This window comes from Amia ocellicauda, chromosome 9, assembly GCF_036373705.1.
Source record: "Amia ocellicauda isolate fAmiCal2 chromosome 9, fAmiCal2.hap1, whole genome shotgun sequence".
Taxonomy (NCBI): Eukaryota; Metazoa; Chordata; class Actinopteri; order Amiiformes; family Amiidae; genus Amia; species Amia ocellicauda.
This window is the reverse complement of record NC_089858.1, coordinates 36,475,046-36,501,442: the sequence shown is the minus strand read 5'-3', so window position 1 is coordinate 36,501,442 and position 26,397 is coordinate 36,475,046. Positions and strand designations below refer to the sequence as shown.

Below are 26,397 nucleotides of genomic sequence, written 5' to 3'. Positions count from 1 at the left end.
CAGTTTCATGGTCAACTTAACAGTCGCCAGGGTGCAAAACGAGTCAATCTCTTATTATGCAGCGAGATCTCTGTCAATATTTTTTAATAAGTGTAACTCTGAACGGCAAATAGATGGAAACAGATAAACTCGCTTTGATTCAATGAACTAAAATCGCATTGAAGCACAGAAATAATATCATTTCTGTGATCATTACTATTAAAACAATTACAGTTTGGCTATGTTTTCACTTTCTTAGGGCAACTGTTAATGATTTTGAACATTTAGAAAAGCATGACACTAAGAACTTTAGAAACACTCCGAAGGTGCTTTTATCCTGACTTTCCGTGATGTCCTTAAATAATTTACCGGTCCTCTGTTCACAGGTTGTCAGATGGTGTGTTTACGCATTTAGCTTTTTGTAAGCATTTGAAATAATGCTTTGACATTCTTATAACGAAACACTAACATAAATAAGTAAAACGTTTATCTTTTTTTTGGTATCCCTCATACTGCAATATTACGATGTATTATTTCATCTATTTTCACCCATATTGTATTATCATATGTTGTCTTTTTAAAATAACGTTTTCGTTGAATTAGTTTCTCACAAATGTTTTGTTTGTTTTAAAAAGTTGTGAAATGAATAACTATATCAGTTTATACATTTCTGAAGCTAAACACAATTTTGACAGGCACTTTTAACCAATTGAACAATTGTGCAGAGTAACGCGCGGAGGATGTAGATGTGCGCACTCTGGTACCCGAAGAAAGTTTACGCATCTCTATGCAAATTAACTCACTACCGATTGGCTACAGCTGGAGACACCGAACCGGCATAATTCCACCAAGGTCGCGGTCCCTCCAATCGCAGCCGAGATGCAAATTGATATTCGCCTCATATGGACACTGGCCCCGCCCCCTTTTCCGGCCAAGGTAACTCATTCATGCCTAGAGATGTTGGAGCATCATTGCGAGGGTTTGATCCATGCGTCCACACCACGCTTTCCTCATATCAGTGCATTTGATCTGGATTAGAAAGCCTATCACTCTCCTTTATGATCGCTCGTTTGCGCTTGAGTGTGTATGACAGAGAGAGAGAGAGAGAGAGAGAGAGAGAGAGTGTGTGTGTGTGTGTGTGTGTGTGTGTGTGTGTGTGAGAGAGAGAGAGTGTGTCCATGTCCAGGCGTGCGTGTGTGTGTTCTGTGCATGAGTGTATATATGTCCACAACCGAACAGGTGATCCTTGTTAACAGTGGAGCGATACTGGGCGCATTCCTGCTTTTCTTTTGAACAATGATTGCACCCCAAAGGGAAATAAATCCTTTGCTTACCCCTCCACATCAAGGAAACTTTTGAAGACCGAAAATTATAGATTTTTGACAGCTCCAGAAGTTTGATATACATTTTTTGCCTTCCACAAACAAGACTGCTGCGTTTGGAATTTTTGTTTTTCAAATATATCAGAATTGTCCACGATTCGGGGTTTTTGGCATACTTTTACATACATAATACAAACAAACTCGGTCTGTTGTTTTTTTAAATGTTTGGGATTCAAGATCACTTAAGCAGAGGAGTATCCGGTATTAAAGACAAACAGCTCGGGGTTGAGATGGATTCGGTCCGGTCTTGGGTTCGTAACGTCGGGGTTGTGGATGCAAACGTAGCGGCGCAAAGGTAACGTATATTCCCGACCCGTGACTATTTGTCAAGTGCTTTTGATGCGGGGGATGTACAGTATTTTTAGCGAGTTTGTTTTATTTTATTCGTATTGATTAGTTTATGCACGCACAGCGCATTCAGCAGATTTTGGAAAATCATCTATAATAAATGCAAATGAAGGATGTCCACAGAGAATAACCAATAAAGATATTATATACTTACTATTTATTATCTGTATATATAGCCTATAGCATCGGATGGATGCTTTTGAATAGACATCGGAGTTCACTTATGGAAAGAATATCCTGTTATGCATCATCATTACTTGCAAAGTATTTTCTTTCTTTCTCGGATTACAATTAAATCTGTCAATTTTGTATCTTTCCCCCCACAATGTTTTGATTTACTTTAGCTTTAGCTATAACTGTCACCTCTGTGTGTGTGTGTGTGTGTGTGTGTGTGTGTGTGTGTGTGTGTGGCTGTCCATGCATGTTTTTGTGGGTGGATGTGTACTTCGCTGTCGCGCTGTAATGAAGGAGGAAGAGATGTGCTTTTATACAATATAAGGAAACTCAAAGATTAAATCAAAACATTGACCCACCCGCTAATCGTGAACTACAAGCCTGTACATCATAGCAGCCACATGTATGTGTGGAAGAAAAAAGCATCTTTAAAAACATCAGAAAAACAAACGAGTAGGGGTTTGTTTCTATTAGCAGGTGGGTCATAGTTTTAATCCCGGCCATGTTCTGACATTCATGCATGTCATACTATAGTTCATATACGTGCGTAATAACCAATACATAATAATCATTTATAACAGATTTACAAACATGATCGCACTATGTTTAAACCACACTTCACGCGCGGCGCTTCAGTCTCCGGGTCCGAGGCGCACGTGCAGCTGACGGACCGCACGAGCCGGTTTTAAATCTGGTCACCGACCCCCCCACACCCCCCCCCTTGGCATCTGCTCATAGATGTGCTAGAAAGTCGACACGCAGCACCGAAAAGCCACCGCCAGCAACAGGTCAGAGCTGCCCGCGCTGAGCTTCACACTCGGGGCGAGACGCGGAGACGCAGCGGCCCGTTGTTTAAATGCGAGTCGCTGTCACCGCGCACACGCACCGGGGCTGCGATAATGGCATCTTCAGCGCAACAGCGGGAGAGATTTCTTTTTTTTTTCCTCCAGAGCACGTTTTCTTGGTGTTGTAATTGATGTCGATGTTAAATAGGACGTGTCACAGTGGCTGTCTAATTCAAACTTTTGTTTCCCCCACCCAGTTTGGTGTTTTAGTAGCTGTACTAAATCACTGCATCACACCAGCAAGGGGGCATTGACGTGAAACATCTGGTTCACCCCACCAGAGAAACGACATCAACCATCAGTAGTAACCTTTAATAATGCCAGCAGCGCCAAACTATACACGAAGTCTTCAAGTAGATCAGTATGCGTACTGATGCAATTGTAATTGTGTAGAGATGTTTCTTTAACGCGAACAATGTAAATGTCCGCCAGACTGTAAAGAGATTGGGAACTCTGGGATTACTTAAAAAAAGAGAAGCCTTGATTCAATATGTGTCTAAACAGGTTTCTGAATTTAACTTTCAAAATTATTTTAATTCGTTTACGTTCCCCATTAAACACACAAAACATACACATATCTAACCTAATTTTATATATAAATAGGTAAATATTCATATATCTAAATCGAAGTTGGAAAGCAGCTTTAAGTTTTTATATTTGTTATATTTTCGTAAGTCATAGAAAATAAATAAATAAATAAAACATTTGAATATCCGAATTCATAATTGGCGATCCACAGGTATGTCAAACTGTTGGCACAGACCTATGCTGTGAATTTGTTGTGTAAATCACAGCCATTGTATCCCATAATAACCTAGAATCATCTTTGACCTGTTCTTCCAGATCAGTTACTGAAATACTATTTCAGCAGTAGCAGAGCACTATGCATTGTACCTGAACATTGCTGCTGACATGAATAACAACGAAAAAGGAAATGTTTAATGTGGAATTTTAACGCACCCATCAAAATCAAAAGTATGAGCAAAAAGACGACGTGTTCAATTAGAAAGGCTGAGAAGTAGGCTGTCTCATTCGTTCTGCCCATTTAATTTAAAAACAAACAGGCACAATGCATAATATATGTATATTTATTTATTTCACCCAAGGCCCTTCTGTTTCGTGTTTTTAAGTGCTGACGTTTGTTTCAACAAGCAGACATGTTATTTATTGAGATCAGGTATTTGTGTCAAACTGTTCACATGTTTTGAGATAGATGTGTTTAAAGAGTTTTTGGATTAAAATGAAATAAAAAAATATGGCAATAGAAATATCACGTAGAATATTAAATTAAACATCTTTCAACTGTAAATATGGAATGGTTTTGTATTTTACGTATTCGGTTAAATAGTCCTACGTTTTGTTTTTGGTTTGTTAATTTTTGTTCTCATTTTCGAAATGAAAATATTTGACCAGGTATTTTCAGGATTGTTTCATTTTAAATGTTTGCAACTATGTTTGTAAAAAAAATACTGAGTCTAAACATGTACCAGTGTCGTTTCAAGATAACTTATTTCATATTGATATTGTAGTTACAAAAAATAAATGGTTACCTACATTTATTTCCATGTCAGCCCCAATGCTTAATTTTAATCTCATAAACACAAGAAATAAGTGCCCACCTTGGCGTTCAGTGGTTTAATCTGGAGGACATGCAGAGCCTGCAGTTAATTTTATAGAAGGAAAACCTTGATACATTAGCTAAATATCAGCCAAATGAATATTCAACATGTCAGACTCCTATATTTCACCTAAAAGCACGGATTTCACGACCTAATTCAACGTGACTCCTGTGATGTGATTGATATTGGCTGTTAATTTGCAAAATTATTGCTTTGACGGGTGTTGTAGTTCACGGTGAACCGGCCCTAGGTGGCCCCAGGGACACTGGGGTGGCCCCTTCATCTGCCTCTCTTATTATATATAGGTTAAATAATCGGTCGCGTTGCTTGATACGACAACAACAACAAAAGTCTAGATTTCGTATTGGTATTCCTGATAAAAGCAATTGCCCAACTTTTTCTTAGCCTATTCATGACTTTATTACGTATGCGTTGAATTTGTTGGGCATTGCAGTTTTAGTATGTGATTAAAGTCGCAAACTCCAAATAAACAGTAATTCCAAATTAAAAAAATAAAAGAGAAATCGGTATAATGTATCTGTTAGCAACGGTCTTTCAAATGTGTTTTTAACTGCGAGTCCTCCAGTGTGCAAGTTACTGTCCAAAAATGTTCAGTCACTCTCGTTCATTCATTTATCCATCCATTAATATTGTTACATTTTATTTTAATAACCTGTATAAAATGATCATTCTTTCTTAAGAAGTTTTGTTTTTATTATTTCGTTGCCTCGCGGTAATTAACTGTATTAGCATCTCAGAAGTAATACATGTATTTAAAGTATGTTTTACCCAAATCGCACAACCATAACCAAACAAACAAACAAATACGTCTATACATGCAAAACACCAAAAATAATATTTGTAACACATTGATTATGACCTGCGGTGCCTGGGGTTATATGCTATTGCTCATCCCATTGGTTTTGGTTCAAAGAAAAACAAAACAAAGCAAACAACCCTTTTTATTGTTAAGAGGAGTCTGCTATATTGCGACAATTATCAGTGGGCGCATAGAAGTTGAAAAACATGTATCAGCCCAACAGTGTTATAAAGAGAAATCAAAGGGGTTCATACAGCGCCTGCAACTTAATTTGGATTAATTTGGAAATGCAAACGTCTCCAGCCTTTCTCTTTAACTTTAACACATTCTGTTTGTTCAAGGACAATACAATTTGGTGTTAAAATTCACCAAAACACAACACAATAATGTGTATTTTTAACACAAGTCTGTGTGGGGGAAAACACAGTATTGTGTTAAAAATACACATTATTGTGTTGTGCCTTGGTGAATTGTAACACAACTGTGTTGTCTTTGAACAAACAGAATGTGTTAAAGTTTACCCATTTGCTTTTAGAGTGTCCAAGAAACACATGATGAATTCAGGCTCTCCCAATTTAAAATACATTGTGTAACTTAAACTCAGCAGAGCACCGATCTTGGACGGCATAATGACAAATTGCCGACGTTATACTTGGGCCGCCAAAAACACCCTGACTTTACTTTATGCGCTATTCCAACGTCTACTTTAATTTTACGAAATCGAAAAAAAAAACATTAGTGCAAATTACATACTAAATCTGAAAGATCAGTAGTCTGATGTATGTACGTATTTATTTATTTATTTATTTAAATGAAATCTAAGAAACAAAAACTCGTCAATAAATTAAAACAAACACATAATCTCACAAAATGATCTCATGTTTAACGAAAGGAATAGCTACTGAAAATGTTTTGGGGAATCATGTTCCATAGCCTGTTCGTGTACGAGAGAAAGGGACTGACTCGGCTGTAAGTTTTCGGTGCGGCAATTAATGTTCAGTTTGTGCCCCATTAACGGGTAGTGCAATTAAACCCGTGTACAGGACAGAGTAAAGCACATGTGTGTCCACCGACAAAAATCTCAAAGTTAACGGGATTATACAGTCTCATTAGTCCACCAATTATAAACTCACTTTAATTAATTGCCTATTTGTCTGCAGCATGTTGTTCGCCTGAAGTCGGAAAAGTCTCCCGTGTTAAAACCCACTCGTGGATTAAATGTCTTTAGATACTCCATTTCTGTCTATATTCATTCTGCTCTGTCTTCAGCTGTATTGAATTTAATACTAATTTTCACCTTTTGTAATGTTAACAAAAGAAATGAATTAACACACGCCTTTCAGTCACTCGCTTCGCATTGCATTTTCTTTTTTCTTTTTAGCACAAGTTCATGTTAGTGTACCCCTATATTTTGTTCGGGATTTAAATGCATATTTTTATATGCTGTAAACTCTCTTTAAATCCTCCTCATCACTGTAAAAAAAATCCTAACAGTATGCCAGTACTATATCCGTAATGGTGGACCAGGTATTTGAAAATAATGTGTAATTATAATTTCAGAGAGAGTAGATAACTTGTTCAAATCCATACAATATTAAGACTTTAGGGTTTTGTATTTTGTATTGCATTATTATTTATTTAATTATTTAATTGCAAAGGGTATTTTTTCATTATTTATCATTAATGAACAATATTTAGAATTAATTATTTTAATAATAATAATAATAATATATCGGACTTTTGCATAAAGACCAGATGAGCCGGGGATTGTATCAGCATTGATTAAAACGGACCGTTGGTTCACTGTATTCACCTTGAGAGAAAATCCTTCATATAGTTTGTGAAGTGAATTGCATTATGCTTGTCACTAATTAGATCTAATGCACAATTTACAATTATCACTGCATTACAAGACTGTATTAACAGCTCACTTTAAATAACAAAATAGTTATTGAATTGGAATGTAATTAATATATCCTTAATGAGAGAATTCAGAATAATATTAAGGATTAATTTCAGAGGGCTTGTTCTTGGGGGGGCACAAACAAACACATTTCTTAATTTATTAACCCAGCATAAATGCAAAGGTATATAACAAATGCAGTTTATATATAAATGACATGGTCTGTTCTTCTGAAGCCTTCCTCTCTCCTCCAACTGTTGGGTAGTGAGTGGAAGCTCAAAAGTTTCATGGATGTACAGCTCTAGCATAATCGTGGTTTCATTAGTGTGTATTGCCTCCCTTCACAATAACATCCTGAATGAGACCGATTTAGTTAAGTGCTTCTAATTTACTACAACTGAGCGTCAAGTGGCAGTTTGGGTCCAGAAATGACAAAATGTTGCTTGAAGTGTCAAGTAAATAAACAGGCCAGAAGCCGTGGAAGTAGCTGATTTCCAGATGGCAGGTCAATTGAAGACAAGGAATTTTTAGGTATTTGCTTTTTTTAGGTGCGGAAATGAGCAAAACTGTGTTCCAAAGGCTCATCCGCGTTGTTACATGCCAACTGCGAATATATATCACTTCCTGCTCAAACAGTTGAAAATATTCTACTAGAGGAAGTCATAATATTGGAGATAAAAATCAGAGACGTTTTTATTGCGCCGAGTTGACAAAACATTGTTTTCACTTTCTTATATAAACATTGTTCAAATCCGAAAGGCACAATCACTTTCCTAGCACATAAGTTAGATTAGTGTTGTTTTTACTTCAAAAACAGACTGAATTTCCTGTTTTTTTCTATATCCAGAACAAAGTACTAATTGGTTGTATTAAATATATTAAAAGCAAAAGAAAACAACACCCTTATTTATAACATGAATCAAAATCTCCAAACAAATGAACAGAAGTTAAATTTATGTGTGAGATGCAGATTACAAAGAAACTTGTTTTATTAGTGTGGAAAAATACCAAACTAAGAGTCTGGACTGGACTCTTACTATGTTGCACAAGTCTGTGAGTGTGTGCTGTCTCCCCTGTGTCCCCGTGTGGCCGGTGTTTTGACAGTGTCATTGTTCCACAGTGGGGTGGCCCTGTCCCGGGCCCACTTCGAGAAGCAGCCGCCCTCCAACTTGCGCAAGTCCAACTTCTTCCACTTCGTGCTGGCGCTGTACGACCGACAGGGACAGCCTGTGGAGGTGGAGAGGACGGCGTTCGTGGACTTTGTGGAGCATGACAAGGTACCTTCTTCACAATTATGATTAGGGACAGAGCTCTATAAGTTCTTTAGGGGTCTGGCCTGGCTGGTGGGGGAGCGACCGGGACACAGTCTTGGTTGAATGGTTAGGCCTGAGGAGCTGAGAGAGAGGCAGTGTGGGTTTATAGTCAGAGCTGAGGGAGTTTGTGAGTTGTCTTTATTTTTAAGACATTAAAGATGCAAGAGGGTAGACTATCGAGGGTGGAATTGAGAAATGCGGAAGTGTGGCCTAGCGGGGAGAGCGGGAAGGTCCTGTGGGCTTAGAGTTGCCTATGATTACCTCGGAGACAAAACAAAACAAACACTGATGGTGATACGCAGATTCCCAAGTTTGGAAGAGAGTACCTGGACCCCCCTCCCAGGGACAGGGGTCATCGTTCACAACAAGGCATGGCTGGGACATGGTTGTGGTGTGCCGCGGCACACAGAAAACATTCACTAGCCGGACTCCATCGCACCGCTCTCTTAACAACAGGCCGTGTCAAAGCCGCACACACAGGGCCAGCCACAATGTGGAGGATTGTAAAGTGTTCATTTTCTGCTCGGTTGCCTGGCATCTGTTTGGGGGTAGCCCTCCGGTATGAATTTATATTGCATCTCTGCCCCCAGAGGAAATCCAGAGCCAGGCATGCGGTGTTCTCGCTGGCCTTGAATTAAGCTATTTGGGCGCTGTGGCTCGTGTGCTCCTAGGAGGCCAGTTACAAAGAATGAGATTGTTGGGAAGGGGGGGTGGGGGTGGGGGGATTGGAGTGAGTGTGGGGAGAGGGATGGGGTAAGTATTTTTACTGTCAAGGTCAACTGCTACTTGCACTCTTTCAGAGCTCAGGGTGTTTTTACTCTGAAGAACATCTTAAGTGCTTTAAACCAATGCGAAACAGGAACACACTCACACACACACAGACTCTCTTACAGCTCTCACTCCACTTGAGAATTCCTGACACCTGATCATACCGAACCCTAAAGGGCTATCGCTGCCCACCTCTGGCTCCAGGCATCCTCAGCACTGGCGTTTCTTAGACAGGGCTTTCCTGAGGACGTCTGGGCCGTTCCAGCATGGACAACCCCCTTCAGAGCTCACTTCCCCCGAGGAACCCCCTGTGAGCGACAATCCCCGTCACCTCCCCGGGCTTCACTCTGCCTGGAGGCTGTTCTCGAATTTAAACTCCACGCTGCTTTTCCTAATTGGAAAAAACCCCAGGAACTCACCTGCGCAGGGCCTCAGGGTGGCTTGTTTTGATAGGACTCTCTATGCTGAAGCATGGCGCAGTGTAGTGGCTTAGGGGCTGGGTGTACTCCGATCTGCGCAGAGCAAGAACATTGTCAGAATTTTTTCCACCTTTTAGCCATTCATTATTATCATCATTATTATAAAATACGTGTTAATAAACCTAGTTACGAATGTCCCACACAGTTACTGGCAGGGAAACGTGCAGAGGGGCAGAGCTGACACTCGCTTAGATGCGATCTATTGAGCTGCTCTCTCTGTTCTGCATTGACAGGAACAAAGTGGGGAGAAGACGAACAACGGAACTCACTACAAACTGCAGCTCCTGTACAGCAATGGTGAGACATCTGATCACAACAAACCCATCCCGTCTGTCTGTCTGTTTAGCGGTGTTTCCTGTCTGTGTTCTCATCTGTCTGTTTTTGGATCTATGTTGACTTGGAGGCCTCGATCTGCGCCTCTTTATGTCTCCTTCGTGTGAATATAAAGCTTTAACTTTGAGAAGATTCTGCACACACGCAATTCAGCAGGGAATTCAGCAGACCGGATTGTAACAGCCTTAAGATGTCTTGCATTAAAACACGAAAACTAAAAACAACAACCACCAAGCACAAGAACCAACCGGACCTGTGGTTCTGTTTAAGGTTGTTTGTCTCGAGCTGCTAGGTCAATTAATCCTCGTTTCGGTTTCTGGGCCAATCACTTTTTCCGGCATCTCCTCCCTGGCCTTGCTCATGTAAATGGCGTGTGCTGAGATATTATTTATTTTAGATTTTAGATTTTTTTAACCTCGCTCAGAACATGTTGAACTTTGTAACTCTACGGTTTGTCAGCCTTGTGCCGTTTCCTTCTCAAGCTCACAGCTGAGCGGTCCCCTCTTTCTGTGTTTTTTTTTTCTCACTAAGGACCAGATCCCCCCCCCATCCCCCTGTGCTGACGAGAGTCCTAAAGCGCTTTGAGATGCTGCTCAGCACTAGAAAGAACCTGAACACTGAGCGATGTTCAGGGCAGATTAATAAGGAGGGAAAGCAACATTAGGCCTATAGTTACAAAACACACGCGTGGATGAAGCAGATTTCTGCTCCCCTGAGTCTCTGATGACTTGTTTTAAACTACCTCTGGGAGGAAGATGAAAGCCAAAGGAATAAGCCCCCCCACCCCCCTTCTTCAATTCTCCAAACCTCACAGTGAAATCAAAGTGCTCTTGCATTGATACTTTCAAGCTACTTTAAATGTTACCTAGTAGCAGCAGTATAAGTGCTGTATTTCAAAGCACATGTTCTGAGATATATATATATATATATATATATATATTTTTTTTTTTTTTAATCTATGTCGATAATCTGATATTAGATTAATTTGTCCTCAAGATGATTGTATTTTCAGTTGTAGATCTGATTTCTTCAAAATTAAAATAGAAATTAAAGATGGAATGTTACCTTTGACAGCCAATCTCTAGTCCTGGAGGGGCACATTCCTGAGGGGTTTTCAGGCAGCTTTAGATGAGCACCAGGACCATGTGCATCTCCAGGACTGGGCCAGCTGTCCCCTTCTGTAGGGTAACACAGGAAGTCCTGACCCTTCTGCCTTGTGTGTTGTTTGTGTTTGCCAGGGGTGCGAACGGAGCAGGACCTGTACGCGCGGCTCATCGACTCAGTCACCAAACAGGTGAGGACTGCAACCTGTCTGATAGTCTGGATCTATTACACTGGTGGACTGCGTGTGGGGGACTTGCGTGTGCAGTTGTGTGTAGTTGTGTTTGTGCAATGGGTGGGGGTGGGAGGATAAGGAGTTGTGGGGGGAGTAGGGTTTCAGAGGGGGTGTCAATTTTGTATTTGGAAATCAGGCAGCAATGTCACAATGGAAGGGCACTTTCTTGAGATGAGGAGAGGGCGTGTGGACGAGGGTTGCTGTTTGACAGGAGGACGAGCTCTGTGCCTTTGTAGCTGCTCTGGGTCCCACCCCTTGCGTCTGGATGGCAGATAGGAGACAGAGAGGTTGATGGGATGTGAGCACACTGCTTTCAAAAATCAGGCCCAGATTGTTACGACAGTTTGACCTCATTTTTGAAAAACGGTCCTCTGGTGGATTTTAAATCAACACGGGGGAATGCAGAACATGCACGCTCCAAATAAACATTCGCACCACTGTAGTGCAGGAAAAACAACAAGGGCCCTGAGAGAGAACTGTTTTTATTTGTGTGCTTGTTTGTGTGTTTTCAACACTGAAACAGGTCTGTTATTGGACACTGAGTGTGGTGTTATGGCTCGTTATGATACTTCATCCCTTTTTCTCTGGGAACCTGTGAAGCCCATCACCATCCTAAAAAAAATACATGGATCAATGAAAAACAGCTTGTTAGAGTGGCACAAAACCATTACCCGTCCATCCAGACTGGGCGTTTCACTTTAATTAAAGAACAGATGCCTCAGTCTGCATCGACAGCCCAGCGCAGTCATTTTCAGGTTAATCCCACCGTGTGATCAAATGAAATATTATTTCACTTAGAAAGAGTGTTGCAATTAATCAATGGGCCTACGACCAAAACTGTGAGCGATTTCTCTCCGCTGTTGATACGGGTCTCGTTTCCTTAGTTTTGCGCAGGGTGTTAATTTGCACTAATCCATGCAGCTGTTGCTCCTTTTAAGGGAACCTGCTTTCTCCTGTCCACACCTCTGCAGCAATCCCTGCAGTCAAATGATCGCACCGCACAGCCCACGTCACTCCTGGAGGAATTTAAATTAAATTAAAATGAGTTCTGATGGGAGTGTTTGTGTTTTCTTCCCCGCAGCCCATCGCATACGAAGGACAGAACAAGAACCCAGAAATGTGCCGGGTGCTGCTCACTCACGAGGTCATGTGCAGGTAAGACCCCTCACACACTCGGCAGGAGCAGCACAGTGATCAGGGCTTTATCTGCCTCCCTGCAAACCGCAAGTCTCCTCAGAGTCCCTGTTAGGCCTGCGGGTGGACATTACAGATCCGGTATCCGGACAGTAGCAGCTCAGTGTCATGACCCAATGACTTCATTAAACTTCGATCGAGCCCAGGCCTTAACCAGGGCCAGCTCTCTCTCAGTACAAACTTTACTATACCATTTATTTGTATAGGTGCTAGCAGATAATCTGGTTTGCTCATCCAAAAGCTAACTAGCATTGTGTTAATCTGCTGCATTTCAGGGTGCTGTGTAGAACTGTGCACTTTAACACGGCCAAGCTTTGACCAGAGGCTCTCGTTGGTCATCATGTTTAAAAAAAAAAAAATCACTTTGCAGGATAACTGTCTTTAGCTGTTAAATACTTCCTTTGTTTTATGATGTAAGAGCACTGAAATGTGTATTCCAGTGTGCGCTGAACTAACACAAGGCCTTGGGCTCGATCCAGTCTGGATTTGAGCTCAGCCTTGGGACCCTCAACACCTACCAGCCTTGGGTATCTGGTTTCTACTGCTTTTAACGGCAGACTTCCGACTGTACTTGTAACTAAATTAATGCAGATTTATTCAGACCTCCTGTATGTACAGTTTAGCCTGCTCTGCTATGGCAGCCGCAGAAAAATAATAGGTATAATAACTTCTGCTGTGTGTCAGTTTGTGGGTTTCTCTCGCGGAGTTCTGCAGATTTGAGAGTCTTAAATCTCACTCAGCTTTCAAGGCTCAGTGTGCGCATATTTTTGAGGGCTTTTTTTATTTTATTTTTTTAAGGCCATTTATAACAAAAATAAAAACACTTGAACTTGAATTACCTACGATGAGTCAATGGTGTCACTTCAGGCTAATTTTTCAGTTTGTTTTTTCTTTTTCTTTTTATCTTCAGAGAATTTGTTTTCAAAGTTGGGACTGGAAAACAGTGACTTTCCCATTCGTTTACGAGACTGTGCACTTAAAAGTACATCACAAACAGGAAGTGTGCAATAGCAATGTTGACAAGAAAGGGCAAATTACAGAAATCCTTCCAGCACTGAGGGGATATTCCCTATTCAATACCCTGATGCCGCTGAAACTTGCAAAGAGCAACGCCTGCGTCACAAAGACAACACGCAGCCACTCGTGCAACACAATGCCCTGAAACAATAAAACGACAAACAAGTGAAAAGCACCATAAAAACAGTATAATTTCATCTCTTAACCCCCACACCGCCTACACCCACTTGCCCTTCCTCTGTTTCGTATGAGGCAGCAGAAAGAAAGAAAAGAAAAGAAAGAGAGAGAGAAAAAATGGAAATATCATGTCTTATTTATGGTGGGGGCCCTGATAATGAAGCCGTGCTAGAAGAAAGGGTCTGCTGTCAGTAGGCATGCTGGGACACAGTGTCTCGCTCGACTACACGGGGTTAGAAGCCATTGTGCTCCCAGCAGATGCCCATGCTGACTCACAGCTGGCTAATAACGGGCCTGTGGAGGAAGAGGGCAAAACGCACAGCTGGGAACTGAGCCACCAGGCTGACGGGGGGGTGGGGGGGTTGGGGTTGGGGTGGGGATCAGGCCACGCAAGCTGGGCTGTCAGTCTGGGAGGCTGGGGGTGTGTGTGTAGGTGGCAGATGGTGTGGATTGAGGTACTTTTGTTATGCAGCAATGAGTAGGGGTCTCTTTTTTTTGACCCACACAAAGCCTGGCTGACCGTGGGTGGAGACTTGTGTGTGTATGTGTGTGTATTTGTGTGTGCATTGGGGTTGGGGTGGGAGGATAAGCGGGGGGTGGCGGTGTGCGTGTGTTTGGTGGGTGGGAGGAGGAGGTGAGGAGGGGGTATATTTGATTTCGAAATCAGTGACAGATTGCCAGGGTGCTTTCTGTTTCTTACTTTCTGCTACTTGCCTTTCTTTTTCTTTTTCTTTCATTCTTTCTTTCTTTCTTCCCTTTTTCTAGCTCGGGAACTCAGGCCTGTTTTTGTAATAATACCTCATCCTCCATTTTACATTTAAATAATACAGATTATTTTCCCATCAATGAAGTGGTGGCCTTAACAAAAGTGTTGTTATTGCCTTTCCTGTCTCACTGTATCCCTGTTTGTTCATATTTCCTGATGTAGCCCGGCCTTGGTGATTAATTGCGTTGCTCTGAGGTGTGTTTAGGTTGTATTGGAAATAGGTGGCTTGGAAAAAAACAAACAACAACAACAACAAAACAGGGCAGACAAGCTGTAGAAAGGATTGTTTATGGTTAATGAATGCTTCCCTAATGGCGTGACCCACTGATTGAGTGTGTGTGTATGTGTGTGTCTGCAGCCGGTGTTGTGAGAAGAAAAGCTGTGGAAACCGCAACGAGACGCCCTCGGACCCCGTCATCATCGACAGGTAGGACGCCAGGTTTTCCTCACCTGCAGTGACACCACACCCCTGCTGTCACAGCGGGAATCATTTATACACTCTCAGCTTTGATTTTTACAAGTCTTGTTTATATATATATATATATATATATATGTATGTGTGTGTGTGTGTGTATATATTTATATATGTATGTATATATTTATACATATATATGTATATGTGTATGTATATATAAGAATAAGACTAATTTGGGACATAATCTAGGAGGCTTCTCTCTCTCGCTCTCTAATTTTTGTTTTGTGATTGGGTTCTCTCTCTGCCTCCTGGAGCCATTTCCCAAATATCGGCCTTCAATAATTCATGAAAACAAATCCTGGGGGGAAGAAAGAGGAAAAAAAAGAAAAAGAAACACTGTACCGCACGCTGTAGAAAAGTGGCGCTCGTATGTACCCGTCTCCTGCGGCTCTCCTGGCTTATCTGACTGTGTGTTGTTTTGAGTGTTTTCTTTAGTTTTTAATTTTTATTCTGGGTTAGTTTGTTTGTGTAACCATTTCCATGCGAAACTGGCCACTCCTCGGCCCTTGGGGAAGAGGAATCACAGCCGGCCTGCGAGCTTCTCACTCCCAGCTGGAGCTCTCCCAGGGTTCAGCGCACTTTCTGTGTCTGAACCCCTGTGTGGCGTCCTGCTGAGGAGCCGGAGCCCAGCCTCTCTCTCTGTCCGCCTTGGGAGACGCAGGCCCAATGAGACGTCTCGTTGGGAACCTGGAAAAGTCCTGTCTAAGCTGAGGGGGATTCTTTCCATCCATTCACATTGCTGCAGTGGACCAGCCTCACCCCTCACACCTAGCACTGCGAGGTTTGATAAATCAGGACATGATCAAAACAAAGGGAGCCTCTCTCACTGTTTCCAAACCCTAAATAAATCAAAGTAAAAAAACAAACAAAAACATGGACCCAGCCGGCAAACAACAAAGGAGTCAAATCTTAATGTTATGTTCTTTAGATATATGCTTGCAGTAAAGAAGCATCTTGCCCGGTTGACTTGTTTCTATGTACAATACCTAGCCTTGGTCCGGTCTTTAAGATCGAATACATTTCATTTCCTTCTTCAGCTGGTGTCATGAACCTCTTTGACCACTTGTCTGGGACTAATTAACATCTCTGAAATCAGCCCTAAGTATTATTATTTTTTAATCTTCTACATGCATAATACAACCCCAGCCCCCCAAAATAAAATAGAAATCCTCCCTGCTGACAGAGCTGCGGTCACTATACTCCAGTGTGGGCCTGAATTCACTAGTCCGAGGGGAAAACCTGTAAACACACTCCAGGCTTTACGAATAGCGGTTCACTGGCAGAGCGAGTATAGCTCAGGTATTGGCTCCAGGCTGCTTTGTGAAGGCGGGTCGCACAGGCCTGGCGGCACCTCGGCCTTCAGGAGGAAGGAGCGTGTATTTAAAATATATCTCCCCCCCGTGCGGCTCGGCCGTGACAGTAAGTGGAAGCGGTGCACTAATAGGGCTGGGAGTGGAGCGGGTCCCACATTAATTTATTGTGCCTTGAGCATCGCCCCTGTGGCGCGTTGTGGAAGCGGCCGGGCGGGAGAGCAGGGGCGCGGGGAGCGTGGCGGCCGGCATCTGTAATAAGAGCTTGCAAATCACGGGCAGCTTTATTGGCCATAAAGCTAGTGGACCTGCAGAGCGGGGTGGGCTGTGGCGGCGGGGGGTGGTTGGGGGGGCAGGGCGATTGCCTCCAGCAGCACTATGTCAGGAACGGGGCAGGCTGTGTAAAACAGCAGGGAGGGTCTTGACACCTAAAGATGTATTTATCGTGGCCTTTCACATGCACAGCTAATGGCGCCTCTCAGGGTGCTGGTCAGGGCACCGTACAGTCCGTATGTATTATTAATCTACTCCGGCCTTTTTAGAGTCAGTGGCTGTACAATTTAATCAGTTTACCTTTGTGGATGCCAAACTTGGGCATTGCCACTCAGGAGAGCCATGTTCACACTGCGCTCTGGCAGTCGTGTGCCCCATTTGAATGTTTAACGTATACAACACACATTATTATTATTTGTGTTCCGCTCTAGAAAGTCACGCCTGGTTGTGAAGATTGATTGTGTTCAGCTCATTATTTATGCCAGCACTGAGCATCAAAGAGTGTCATAACTTGAAAGCTGTAGTATTTTTTTTTCCGAAGAGGTCATTATTAGTTTGGGAATGGGGTTCAGCAGTACGAAGATGCAGTTTTACATTATTCCTCTCGCATCGCTCAGGGTCTCCTTTACTCCGGTTTGCTGGCGTTGTTACATTTCGATCACATCTTGTCTTCGTTGCTTGACTGCAGCCTCACATGGTATTATAAGAATACCAGAAGTCACTAGAATACTGAAGCAGACAGCTGCAGAAATGTTCACCGTGATACACTCAGCTTGGTTCTTTAGTACAGATTTTATGGACAGACCTCTGACTTTTTGGATGATGTTTGAACTTTGTAGTTCCTTGGGTAGGTGCAGCATTTGGAAAAAATATTTTTTAAATGATTTTGCTCCATCGATGTGAACAATAAAATCTGAGGAGTTTAATTTAATTATTGTGTTAACTGAAGTTAAGCGCACAATTGACAGTTTGGAAGACAAGGAAAAACATCTCTTATTTGATATGATGTTGTCATGACAATTGCTTCTCTCGCTCTCTCTCTCTCCCATGGACAGTCTCTCTCTCTTACTCTCTCCCCTCTCTCTCTCTCTCTCTCTCTCTCTCACTCTATCGCTCTCTCTTTCTATCTATCTATCTCTCCCTTCTCTGTTCGGGCTGGCTGCCTTGTTGACAGTACGTCTCCAAGGATCGCTCAAGATAGTTTTCTTTAAACGGAAAAAAGAAAAAAGGCTGTTGTCTTTTGAGTTTCCCAGAATTCCTTTGCACAGATGTTTTTCTCATTTTCAGAATAATTTTCCCAATACCCCCCTCTCCTGCCCCCCCCCTCAAAAGAGAGAGAGAGAGGGAGCGAGAGAGAAAAAAACATTTATAAGTAACACTGGGGTATTATATTATCAAAGAAATATTTCACTTTGTCAGATACCTAATAGTTTCCTCTATTAAAGTATTGTATGGGAACACAGCTTCGTACAAAATTACTGCCCGCTAATAAATCTAAATACTCAAGTAGTGTCCCGAAACTCCAGCCGACATGTTCCCTGCCAGACCGTGTATTTTACTTTTCAATACCATATCTGCAGAATAAATATATCCCTGTATTTGGAAACAGTGGATATTACATATGACTCTTTTGCTCTGAGGAACACAATTTGTTAGACTTGCTGTTACTTTCCAAGTTGGGCAAAGGTGTGCCTAAAAATGCTGATAGTGTGTATTGTGATGTGTGTATGATTAGTATCGCTGTGTGCAGCAGTAGCACAGTGGAAGATGCTCAGATTTGCGAGCATGTGTGTGTGTCTCCTAAAGGGAGGGGTTGTTGCTTGTATTTATCTTTGCTGGATTGACAATATTTTCTCCCTTGTTTTGCCTCGGGGGTTTTCAGTCTGTCTGAGAGTGCAATACAGGGCTCAGATGGGTGGCTGGGGGCGCGGAGGTTAGTGTGTGTGTGTGTGTGCGTGTGTGTGTGTGAGGGAAATGAGCCGGGGTGGGTGGGGATGGTTTTTGTGTGTGTCTGTGTGTACGACCCCTAGCCTGACCTTTCCCTGGTTGCTCCTTGCAGCCTAAATTATTCATGTTATTGAAGGCGAGCTGCCGGGGACATTTGTTTCGCTGGCTGTGGTAATCAGCAGCCTCATTTTGAGAAGCTTCAACACCTGTTCTCCAATTAACATTCAGCAAGCCGGGGGGCCTGTCCTCCCTCCGTCCCCATCTGATATCGAAGTAATTAGGCAGGGTTATTAAAACACATTAGAAACACTGGGGCTACAATTCCCAAGCCTTCTTTTAAATCTCCTTCCCATATTGTGGAGCCAACCCCTTCCACCTTACACCCCCCCCACGCCTTCCCCTATTCCAGCACCACTGCTAATACCACACTCCCTTCCTGAAAGCAGTAATCCCGGATTAAAAGAGAAAGGAGAAAAAAAAGAAAATCAGTGTCAGATAATCTTTCCAAAAGGGGGATCGCCCAGGAAATACAGGAAAGCTCTGCGGAGAAGTGCCCCCCCCTAGACTTGGACTCTGTAGTGTGTGGACATTCGCATTCGGTCTGTCAATCTCGTAGTCTGTTCATGAACTCTGCTGTATAGGAGGCTAGTGGAGCTGCCGTATGTGAAAGTCTCAGTAAAAGTCAAAGTTTTTTTTATCTTTTTCTAGTTTTGGCACGCGTTTCACTTTTTCGATTAGTGCTATTTTATTATGATTATTTTGCGCGATTTAGTCTGTTAATGTCTGTAGTGGAACTGAAGCTTTCTATACACTGCCTTTCACTCGTCTGTAGGGACGACAGTGCTATTATTTTGAGGCCCCAAGCTGTTTTGCAGGAACTCCTGGTTATACTTTTTTGGCCGGCTCCCCACATTCAAACCCTCCGTCTGTGTAATCAGTCAAAATTAACATTGCTGCCCCAGTCTATAGCCGTTGGTGATATAAAAGCACCTACACCAAGTCAGTTTGTGTCTCTCCAGGGAGGGCAGCTGACTTCATGTACCAGAAGTAATCTGGACGTGTTCCCGTCACTCAGCGGCCTGTGGAGCTGGATGCAGTGCTTTATCATCACTTCTCTTATAATCCAATGCGTGTGTGTGGGGAGCTGTTCTCCTGAGGTACAGAGGAACCGGGGAGGGAGGGAGGCCAGGGATTAAAGCAATGACCAAATTGCACTGGGGAACCGTGAGTGCCAATTACCCACCTCGGATCAATATATGGACACAGAGAAAACAAAAGCCATTGAAAAAAAAAAAAAAAAAAAAAAAATCAATGCGCTGTTCAATCTCCTTAATTGATCATTTTGGTCTTCTTAACAGCCAGAAGCTGCTGTGAAGGGAATAACAATCAATAGAGTTTCCAATCCCCTCGATTCTGTTCCCCCGGATGCTGTTCTTTAAATTAGCGTCCGTTACTTGGGGACAGGAGGACAGAGCAGAGTTATGATTGGGGGACATCCCGGAAATGTGGCCAGCCTGCGTATTGACTGTGTAAGGAAGGTACGGGAGCCACTCGACCGCACTGCCTTCGTCAAACCCCTCTGTATTGATGTCATTAGTTTCCTGTATGATCACTGGGGCTGGAGGAGAATCTATATTTTTTTAATCTTGCATCTGCTCTTGATTTAATGGATTTCAGCTTGTTGAAGATAACCAATTCACATAGTGGAATTCAATATGGGATACAGGGCTTGTGCAACCATCAGCAAGCCCTTCTCCTAATGAGAACACACACACACAAACACACATGTAGCCTACATACACACACATATAGTTAATACAATCCCTTAAGTGCTCGCCATACTTTGCCTGGCTCTCCGAATCTTGACTGTGTTGCAGTATGATGTCTTTTTACAGGACAGCACAACTTTTTGCATTCGGTGAAGCAAGCCTGGTTCATTTAATATGGTTGTGCTGCTATTAACAAATATCGGTTTTGTGGGATGGTATAAAATAGTTCCTGTCCGTCTCAGTCTGTCTATGAATGTATGTGTATTGACACAGTGGTACAGTGTACAGTGCTGTGCTGCTCTGTGTAAAATGGACAGGCTCTTGCTGTAATTCAAGGGAGAAGAACATTGTTTCCACTTCCCAAAGCACCCTGGGGACGCCAGCGGGGAAGAATTTGGATAACCGCACATGGGCTCCATAAAAAAAAACCTTCGCACTGCACAATCTTTCTGTCCTTCTTTTTTTGTGAGTGGGTGTCACAGTTCACATTCTTGCCTCTCCCAAAAGCATACTCAGTAGCAATCTAAAACCTCATTACATCATGTTGTGTATGGTATTGTTGATTTAAAGATTAGGCCTGGATTTTTGAGGGCTGGTTAGAGCCTTTTTCACTGAGTGAGTTTTCAGTGCTTCAGCAGGGCTCTCGATCGGAGGACCTGAAGGCCATGATTGGAATGATTTATTATTATTATTTATTTGTTTTACAAGTAGCATTTATTTGACTCACAAGAGGTGGGTGGATGGTGATGGGCCGTGGGTACTATGAGAGCCGGACCTCTGCTTCCTGTCTCTGCTTGCCTCAGCGTCCCCTCACACCCCCGTCCGTGAATTGAGAAATCATGAAATGTGGAATGAGATGTATTGTAAAGAGAAATAAAAAAAAAAAACCTACAAAATTATTTATTCAAACCCCACACTCCCCCAAACAAGCTCCTTTTGAGTTTCTTTTATTTATTCAAAGATACTGAAAACTGGATCTGAAGTCAGACACAGGGAGAACCATCACAGAGTCTCTGCAGCACAAACCCCCTGAGACTGGAGGGGGGCATCTAATTTAATTCATATTCATAAAATAAAATAATGACAAACATATTTAAAGATAAAAGTCCTAAAACAACTCTTACTGAAAAACAGCCCTGACTTCAAAACTTCAGTAGTAAAGGAAGGTCAGAAAAGCCACGGGCGCGATGAGGGGGTGTATTGACAGGAAATGGTAATGGTCCACAGTCCACACATCGAGGGGCTCCTTTATCACTCCCCGTCGGGCCGGCCCATCCACCAGTTAACACCATGGCTCCTAAACACAGCCCAGAGACCCCCGGCTTCTGCCAGGCATTAGATTAAGATGGCCAATTGAGCATCGCTGCCGGGCAATCATCCCATTTGTCTGGCCACTAATAGGGTTCACCTTTTGTAGCCCTGAGCAGTGCTTAAATAAGAGGGGCATGGTTCATTGTGTAGGGTCTGCAGCACTGAGTGTGTGTATTTTTCTGTGTGTTTGTGTGTGTTTGTATGTGTATGTTTTTTCTGTGTGTTTGTTTTTGTTTGTGTGTGTATTTTTCTATATGTTTGTGTGTGTTTGTGTATTGAGGACATATTGTATACAAAAAAAACATATTTTTTAAGGGTGTATCACTGCATAGAACCTGCTGGGCAGATCTGTTCGTTCTGAATGAACGTGTTGCTGCTGCAGCATTAGCCAGCAGTTATCAATTCACTGCGCCCCCCTCACTTGACCCTGTCCACGTCTCTCAGAAGTGAAGGCTTGTTCAACGCCAGCTAATGATAGGGTTTATGCCTCTGTATCATAACTGAATGATTTGCGTTGTGTGCGCTCGCTGTGAAGGCAGCTGGAAATAATATATCAGTGGAGGAGTGATTTAGATACTCTTAAATGATGGAATTTGTATGTGAATCTCCCGGATTAGGTTGGAGGAGGTAAAAACATCCAGAAACAAATAAGTCCCAATTATCTGGAAGGTGAAGTGATTTGTTTGCATTTTCCAGGTCAAAGTGGGTCCTTTATTTTGTATTATTTTGAGTGTGAATCACCTGTAGTGTCAGGCCTTCGTTAGTGCTGTATTACTTGTGCTCGTCACAGTGAAAACCTCCCTTCCGCACACGTCTACAGGAAACTGCAGGCAGGCGAGTTTCCCCCTGACCCCGGTGCCAATACAGAGCCTCTCTTCCTCTCATGAGCCTAATCCGCTAATGGTGCCAAGCCGTGGAGCCTCGCTGGGCTGAGCTCAGCCAAGGCTGTCCCCACTCGGCCCCTTGGGGTGCTTACCCCACTGGGACCTCTATGCCATGGTTAGGCTAATTAGGCACAATTTCCTCTTCCAACCCCTCGGGAGTCCTGCCTTTGCCTGCAAGTCTCTAGCCAAGATCGGTGGCCTGGAATCCAACCAAAGGCATCCCACAGACACCCCCCGGCACAGCCCCATTTTCTCAGCTCTATGGTGTCGTTTCCCAACCCTGTTGAGCAGCACATCCCGCCTCCCACCCCGTTGCAGACTTTAACCAAAACTGACTCTCAGTGTGAAACCCCAGCTTGTCCTGGTGCGCAAAGTTGTGTTATTAATAGGTAACATTTATTTACTGAATGTGTTATTTTTTCTCTTGTGTATCTTTTCCAGCCCCACCCCCTCCCTGAAATGAGACCATTTGTTTTAATTAGGGAGCAGGCAATCTACTAATGTCATACAAAAAGGTTGTGTCAGATCTTTCCTTTCAACACTGCAACACGGTATCATAGTTCAGAACTCATTTTAAATGTTATTAATTATAATGAATTGGCACATCTGTGTTAATTGAAGATTTTAGATGTTTAAAAAAATGGAAAATCAGAAATTGAAATATTTGACCATACATATGGAATGGTCTTATGTTTTCATTTTGATTGTTTGTTGTTTGTTTAGTAATCTTTCTAACATTGGCATTTAAATACATTTATGGAAAAAAATTAGGGTTACATTTTGGGCCAGGTTTGAATACACATAAACATACATATAAACATAAATGTAAGCTTTATTTAAGGTTAGGGTTGTTTTTCTACTCTCTTAACTGAAGAGGGTGTAGATTTGTATGGGCCCAGCTTGTCAGGGGTGTTGCTTGGCCATCAAAAGGGTCAGGAACTGATGTCATTTAAATGTGTGAGAAGTTTTTATTTGCTTGTTTGTTTGTTTATTGATTGATTTATTGGTTTTATCTGTGTCATGTGCGACCTTGCAAGGACTCCAGGGTCCGGTCTGCCTGTCCAAGCCTGGGGGCGACGCGATGTCCTACAGCGGCCAGCTTGCGAAACATCGCCGTAAAGCCCGCTTCATTGGTCAGAGCACCCCCGACCCCTTCACCTCCTCACCCCTCGGCTCATCTGTTTTATTTCCCGTGCTACAACCCAGAGCAGTTTAGCAGCAGGTCGTTCCTGGCCTGCAGAAGCACAGATACACTTAACGCGAAACACCCCAGGAGCCATGGCAGGCAACAAGTCACCGGGGGGCGCAGGGGGAGATAAGCTGGTATCAATTATTACTGTGATAGGCGCGGTATTTTTAGACAGCACCTTGAAGCAGCGTGGCAGAGAGAGCTTTTAAAATGTGAAGGACAGGCGCTGATGTGTGTGCGGTCTGTGTCCACAAGACAAGGTTGGGGGAAATGGCAGTTTGGAATACATTTAAAAATAAATACATGAATAAAATAAAATGGACGATGTTATAGGGGGCTCTGGGAAAATGGCCCCTAATATCCTGAGCTGGGAGTTTATTCGTTTTCCGCACTGTTGTTTTTCCAGGTGAGGTGGCGTTTTGGCATCGGAGGCTTCTGTGCTGGTGTCCAGAGCTGGAGTCGTTGCAGATATAAGCAGCTCGATTGATTTCAAGGTGTATGGCATGTCTGTGCATGATGTAAATGATCACTACATTAGGGAGGAAAAGTTTGCTCCTTTGTGGCAGATTAGGACTCCGCCAGGTTAACCCCAAAGCACCCTCTTTTTGGCCAATGGTAATTGCGACTGGATGGCTGCAGCCAGAGGAGATGTTGAATTGAGCTTGTGTGACTTGGCAAAAGAGCAGGAGTATCTGGCTATAATCACATGGCTCTGAAAGATGCCACCAGACAGATAAACATTAATGCCAGTGTTGGTTTTCTGTCAGTTTTGTGTTGTTTTGCTGAAACCTTGTGAGAGTCTCAGTTGATTATCTCTGCATCCCCCCTGTAAATCCCACGATCTTTAAATATAGTGAAAAAGAGAACTTTGGGGAATCTTAAGTGGATTTAATATCACATTAATTGTTTGGAGAGGCTGTGGTAACATGAACTGTTTGTTTTCTTTGCACCGCTGAGAAGATGATGATGACTGGGGAGGGCGGAGGGGGGCTCAATGCGTCCATCAAAAACAGCTTGGATTTCCTTAATGGTTTTACCCCATGTCAGACTCCCTGTTGTTTTGTTTGTTTGCTGGGAATCTGGAAGGAATTCTCTGTGTTTTCCCAGGATCACACAGTTGCTATTTTTTTTCCTCATTTTGTTCTCCTTTATAAGCATGTTTTTATGATTATTATTATTATTATTTTAAAGAGATGACAGAATGTCTTCGAACAAGTTTATTTTAGTTGCATTCTTCTGATGCGAGCCTGTGACAGAAATCCAGTTAAAGTTGATTTAGAGCAGAATTACTCAGTGCTGTGCTGTGCTGTGTTTGCAATCAGATCATCTTTTATTTATTTATTTGTTTCGCCCTGATTGTAATTGGCATAAGTCTACTCCATTTCAGTTAATGGCCTCTCAAAATGATGCTCGTATTGTGAGAATTGCACTGTTCCCAGTTGCAAGAAAGATCTGGGGGGACAACAGTGGAATTGTGCCCAAATCTTTCGAAACTAGGGATTAATTACACAGCATAGGAACAGTGTACACACTCTGGTCATTAGAGAACCTGACTAAAGTGGCATCTTGGGTATTTTGACCTGCTCCTCCAACCTCCACTAAGTCAGTGTCACCGTTTGGTTGTATTTACCCAGTATGGAGCCAATCAGTCCTCATGTGTTTAGGAGGCTGGGGGGGGGCGGTGGGTGCTCCCAGCAGGCAGTTGTCTCAGCACAGTGAATGTTTGCGTGTTACCAGGTCATAAAGGCAATTGATTCATTGTTGCAAACTGAAGCTTTGATGTCAGTATAGTGGGTGAGGCTCTGTCCTAACTGACTGCCCACCCTGAAGAAAGCTGTGCAAGCGTGTGTCAATCATTAAATAAATACATACAAGTAAAAACTGCCCCTGGAAGCTCCCAATCCAGAGTGCATCTCATCCTGGTGATGGCTGATGAAGCAGGCGCACGTGGAGGTGGGGGGGGGGTGCCAGAGCTCAGCGCAGGCCCGGCACGGGGGGCAATCAGCAGGCTCGGGGAGGAGGTGCCAGCGCTCGGGTGCTGATGAATGGAGCGGGACGGCGTTCCCAGCCCTGCGCTGTCCGCGGGTGTGAAGATTATTGATGAATTAGTTAGGCTGGGGCAGCGTGGCCGCTGACAGTCTCTCAGCATGCCTGCTGGGCTCCAGACAGCCTGCTCCTCTCCGCGCCCAGGGACATTTGCTGTGGATTAGCAACGGGCTGTAAATTACGACAGTGTGGGGGCTTGATTTCAGGGGCCTGAGTGATTCCATACCCATCTCTTAACACCACCCCCCCTCCTTCCCAGCTCCTAAATCACCCAGCTCAGGGCTCTCCCTCTCCCACACTGCACCCAGCACCGGGACTCCCCACCGCGGCGCTCTGTGTCTCTGCTCACCAACGCTTTCTCACTTGCTCTGTTTCTGTCCATTTCTGCGTCTCTCTCTCTCTCTCCCTTTCTCTGCCTCTCTCTCTGTGCTTGTATGTATGGGGTGTATTTAAAAAATATATTTGTCAGTAATCCATATGTGTAGGTCTATTTTCAAAATACAGTATCCGGCCAGGTTCATTTCTACCATACATTTTCAACATATAAAATAAGTGAATGTATAAGTGAAAATATATTTCCGGTTTTTCCCATATATTTTAAGTGAACAACAAAGGGGCCAATTTTGGAATATGAAAGATATAACGCATCATCTACCTTATATTGAAATGTATACATTTGTCCCATAAGGGCACTTCCCATATGTGGCCATCTCCTTCTGTCCTTTCTCTGCTTCAGCGCC

At 43.0% G+C, this 26,397-nt stretch overlaps 1 protein-coding gene across 1 annotated transcript in view; it reads left to right on the top strand.

Moving 5' to 3' along the window:
- The first annotated feature begins 964 nt into the window (after nt 1-964).
- Nucleotides 965-26,397, top strand: part of ebf2 (EBF transcription factor 2) — a 49,821-nt gene continuing 24,388 nt past the window's right edge. The window contains exons 1-6 of the mRNA XM_066714326.1: nt 965-1,656; nt 8,191-8,347; nt 9,864-9,927; nt 11,202-11,257; nt 12,381-12,454; nt 14,812-14,880. Coding sequence (XP_066570423.1) covers nt 1,523-1,656; nt 8,191-8,347; nt 9,864-9,927; nt 11,202-11,257; nt 12,381-12,454; nt 14,812-14,880 — 554 coding nt within the window. The 5' untranslated portion in view covers nt 965-1,522. The remainder of the gene's footprint in view (nt 1,657-8,190; nt 8,348-9,863; nt 9,928-11,201; nt 11,258-12,380; nt 12,455-14,811; nt 14,881-26,397) is intronic.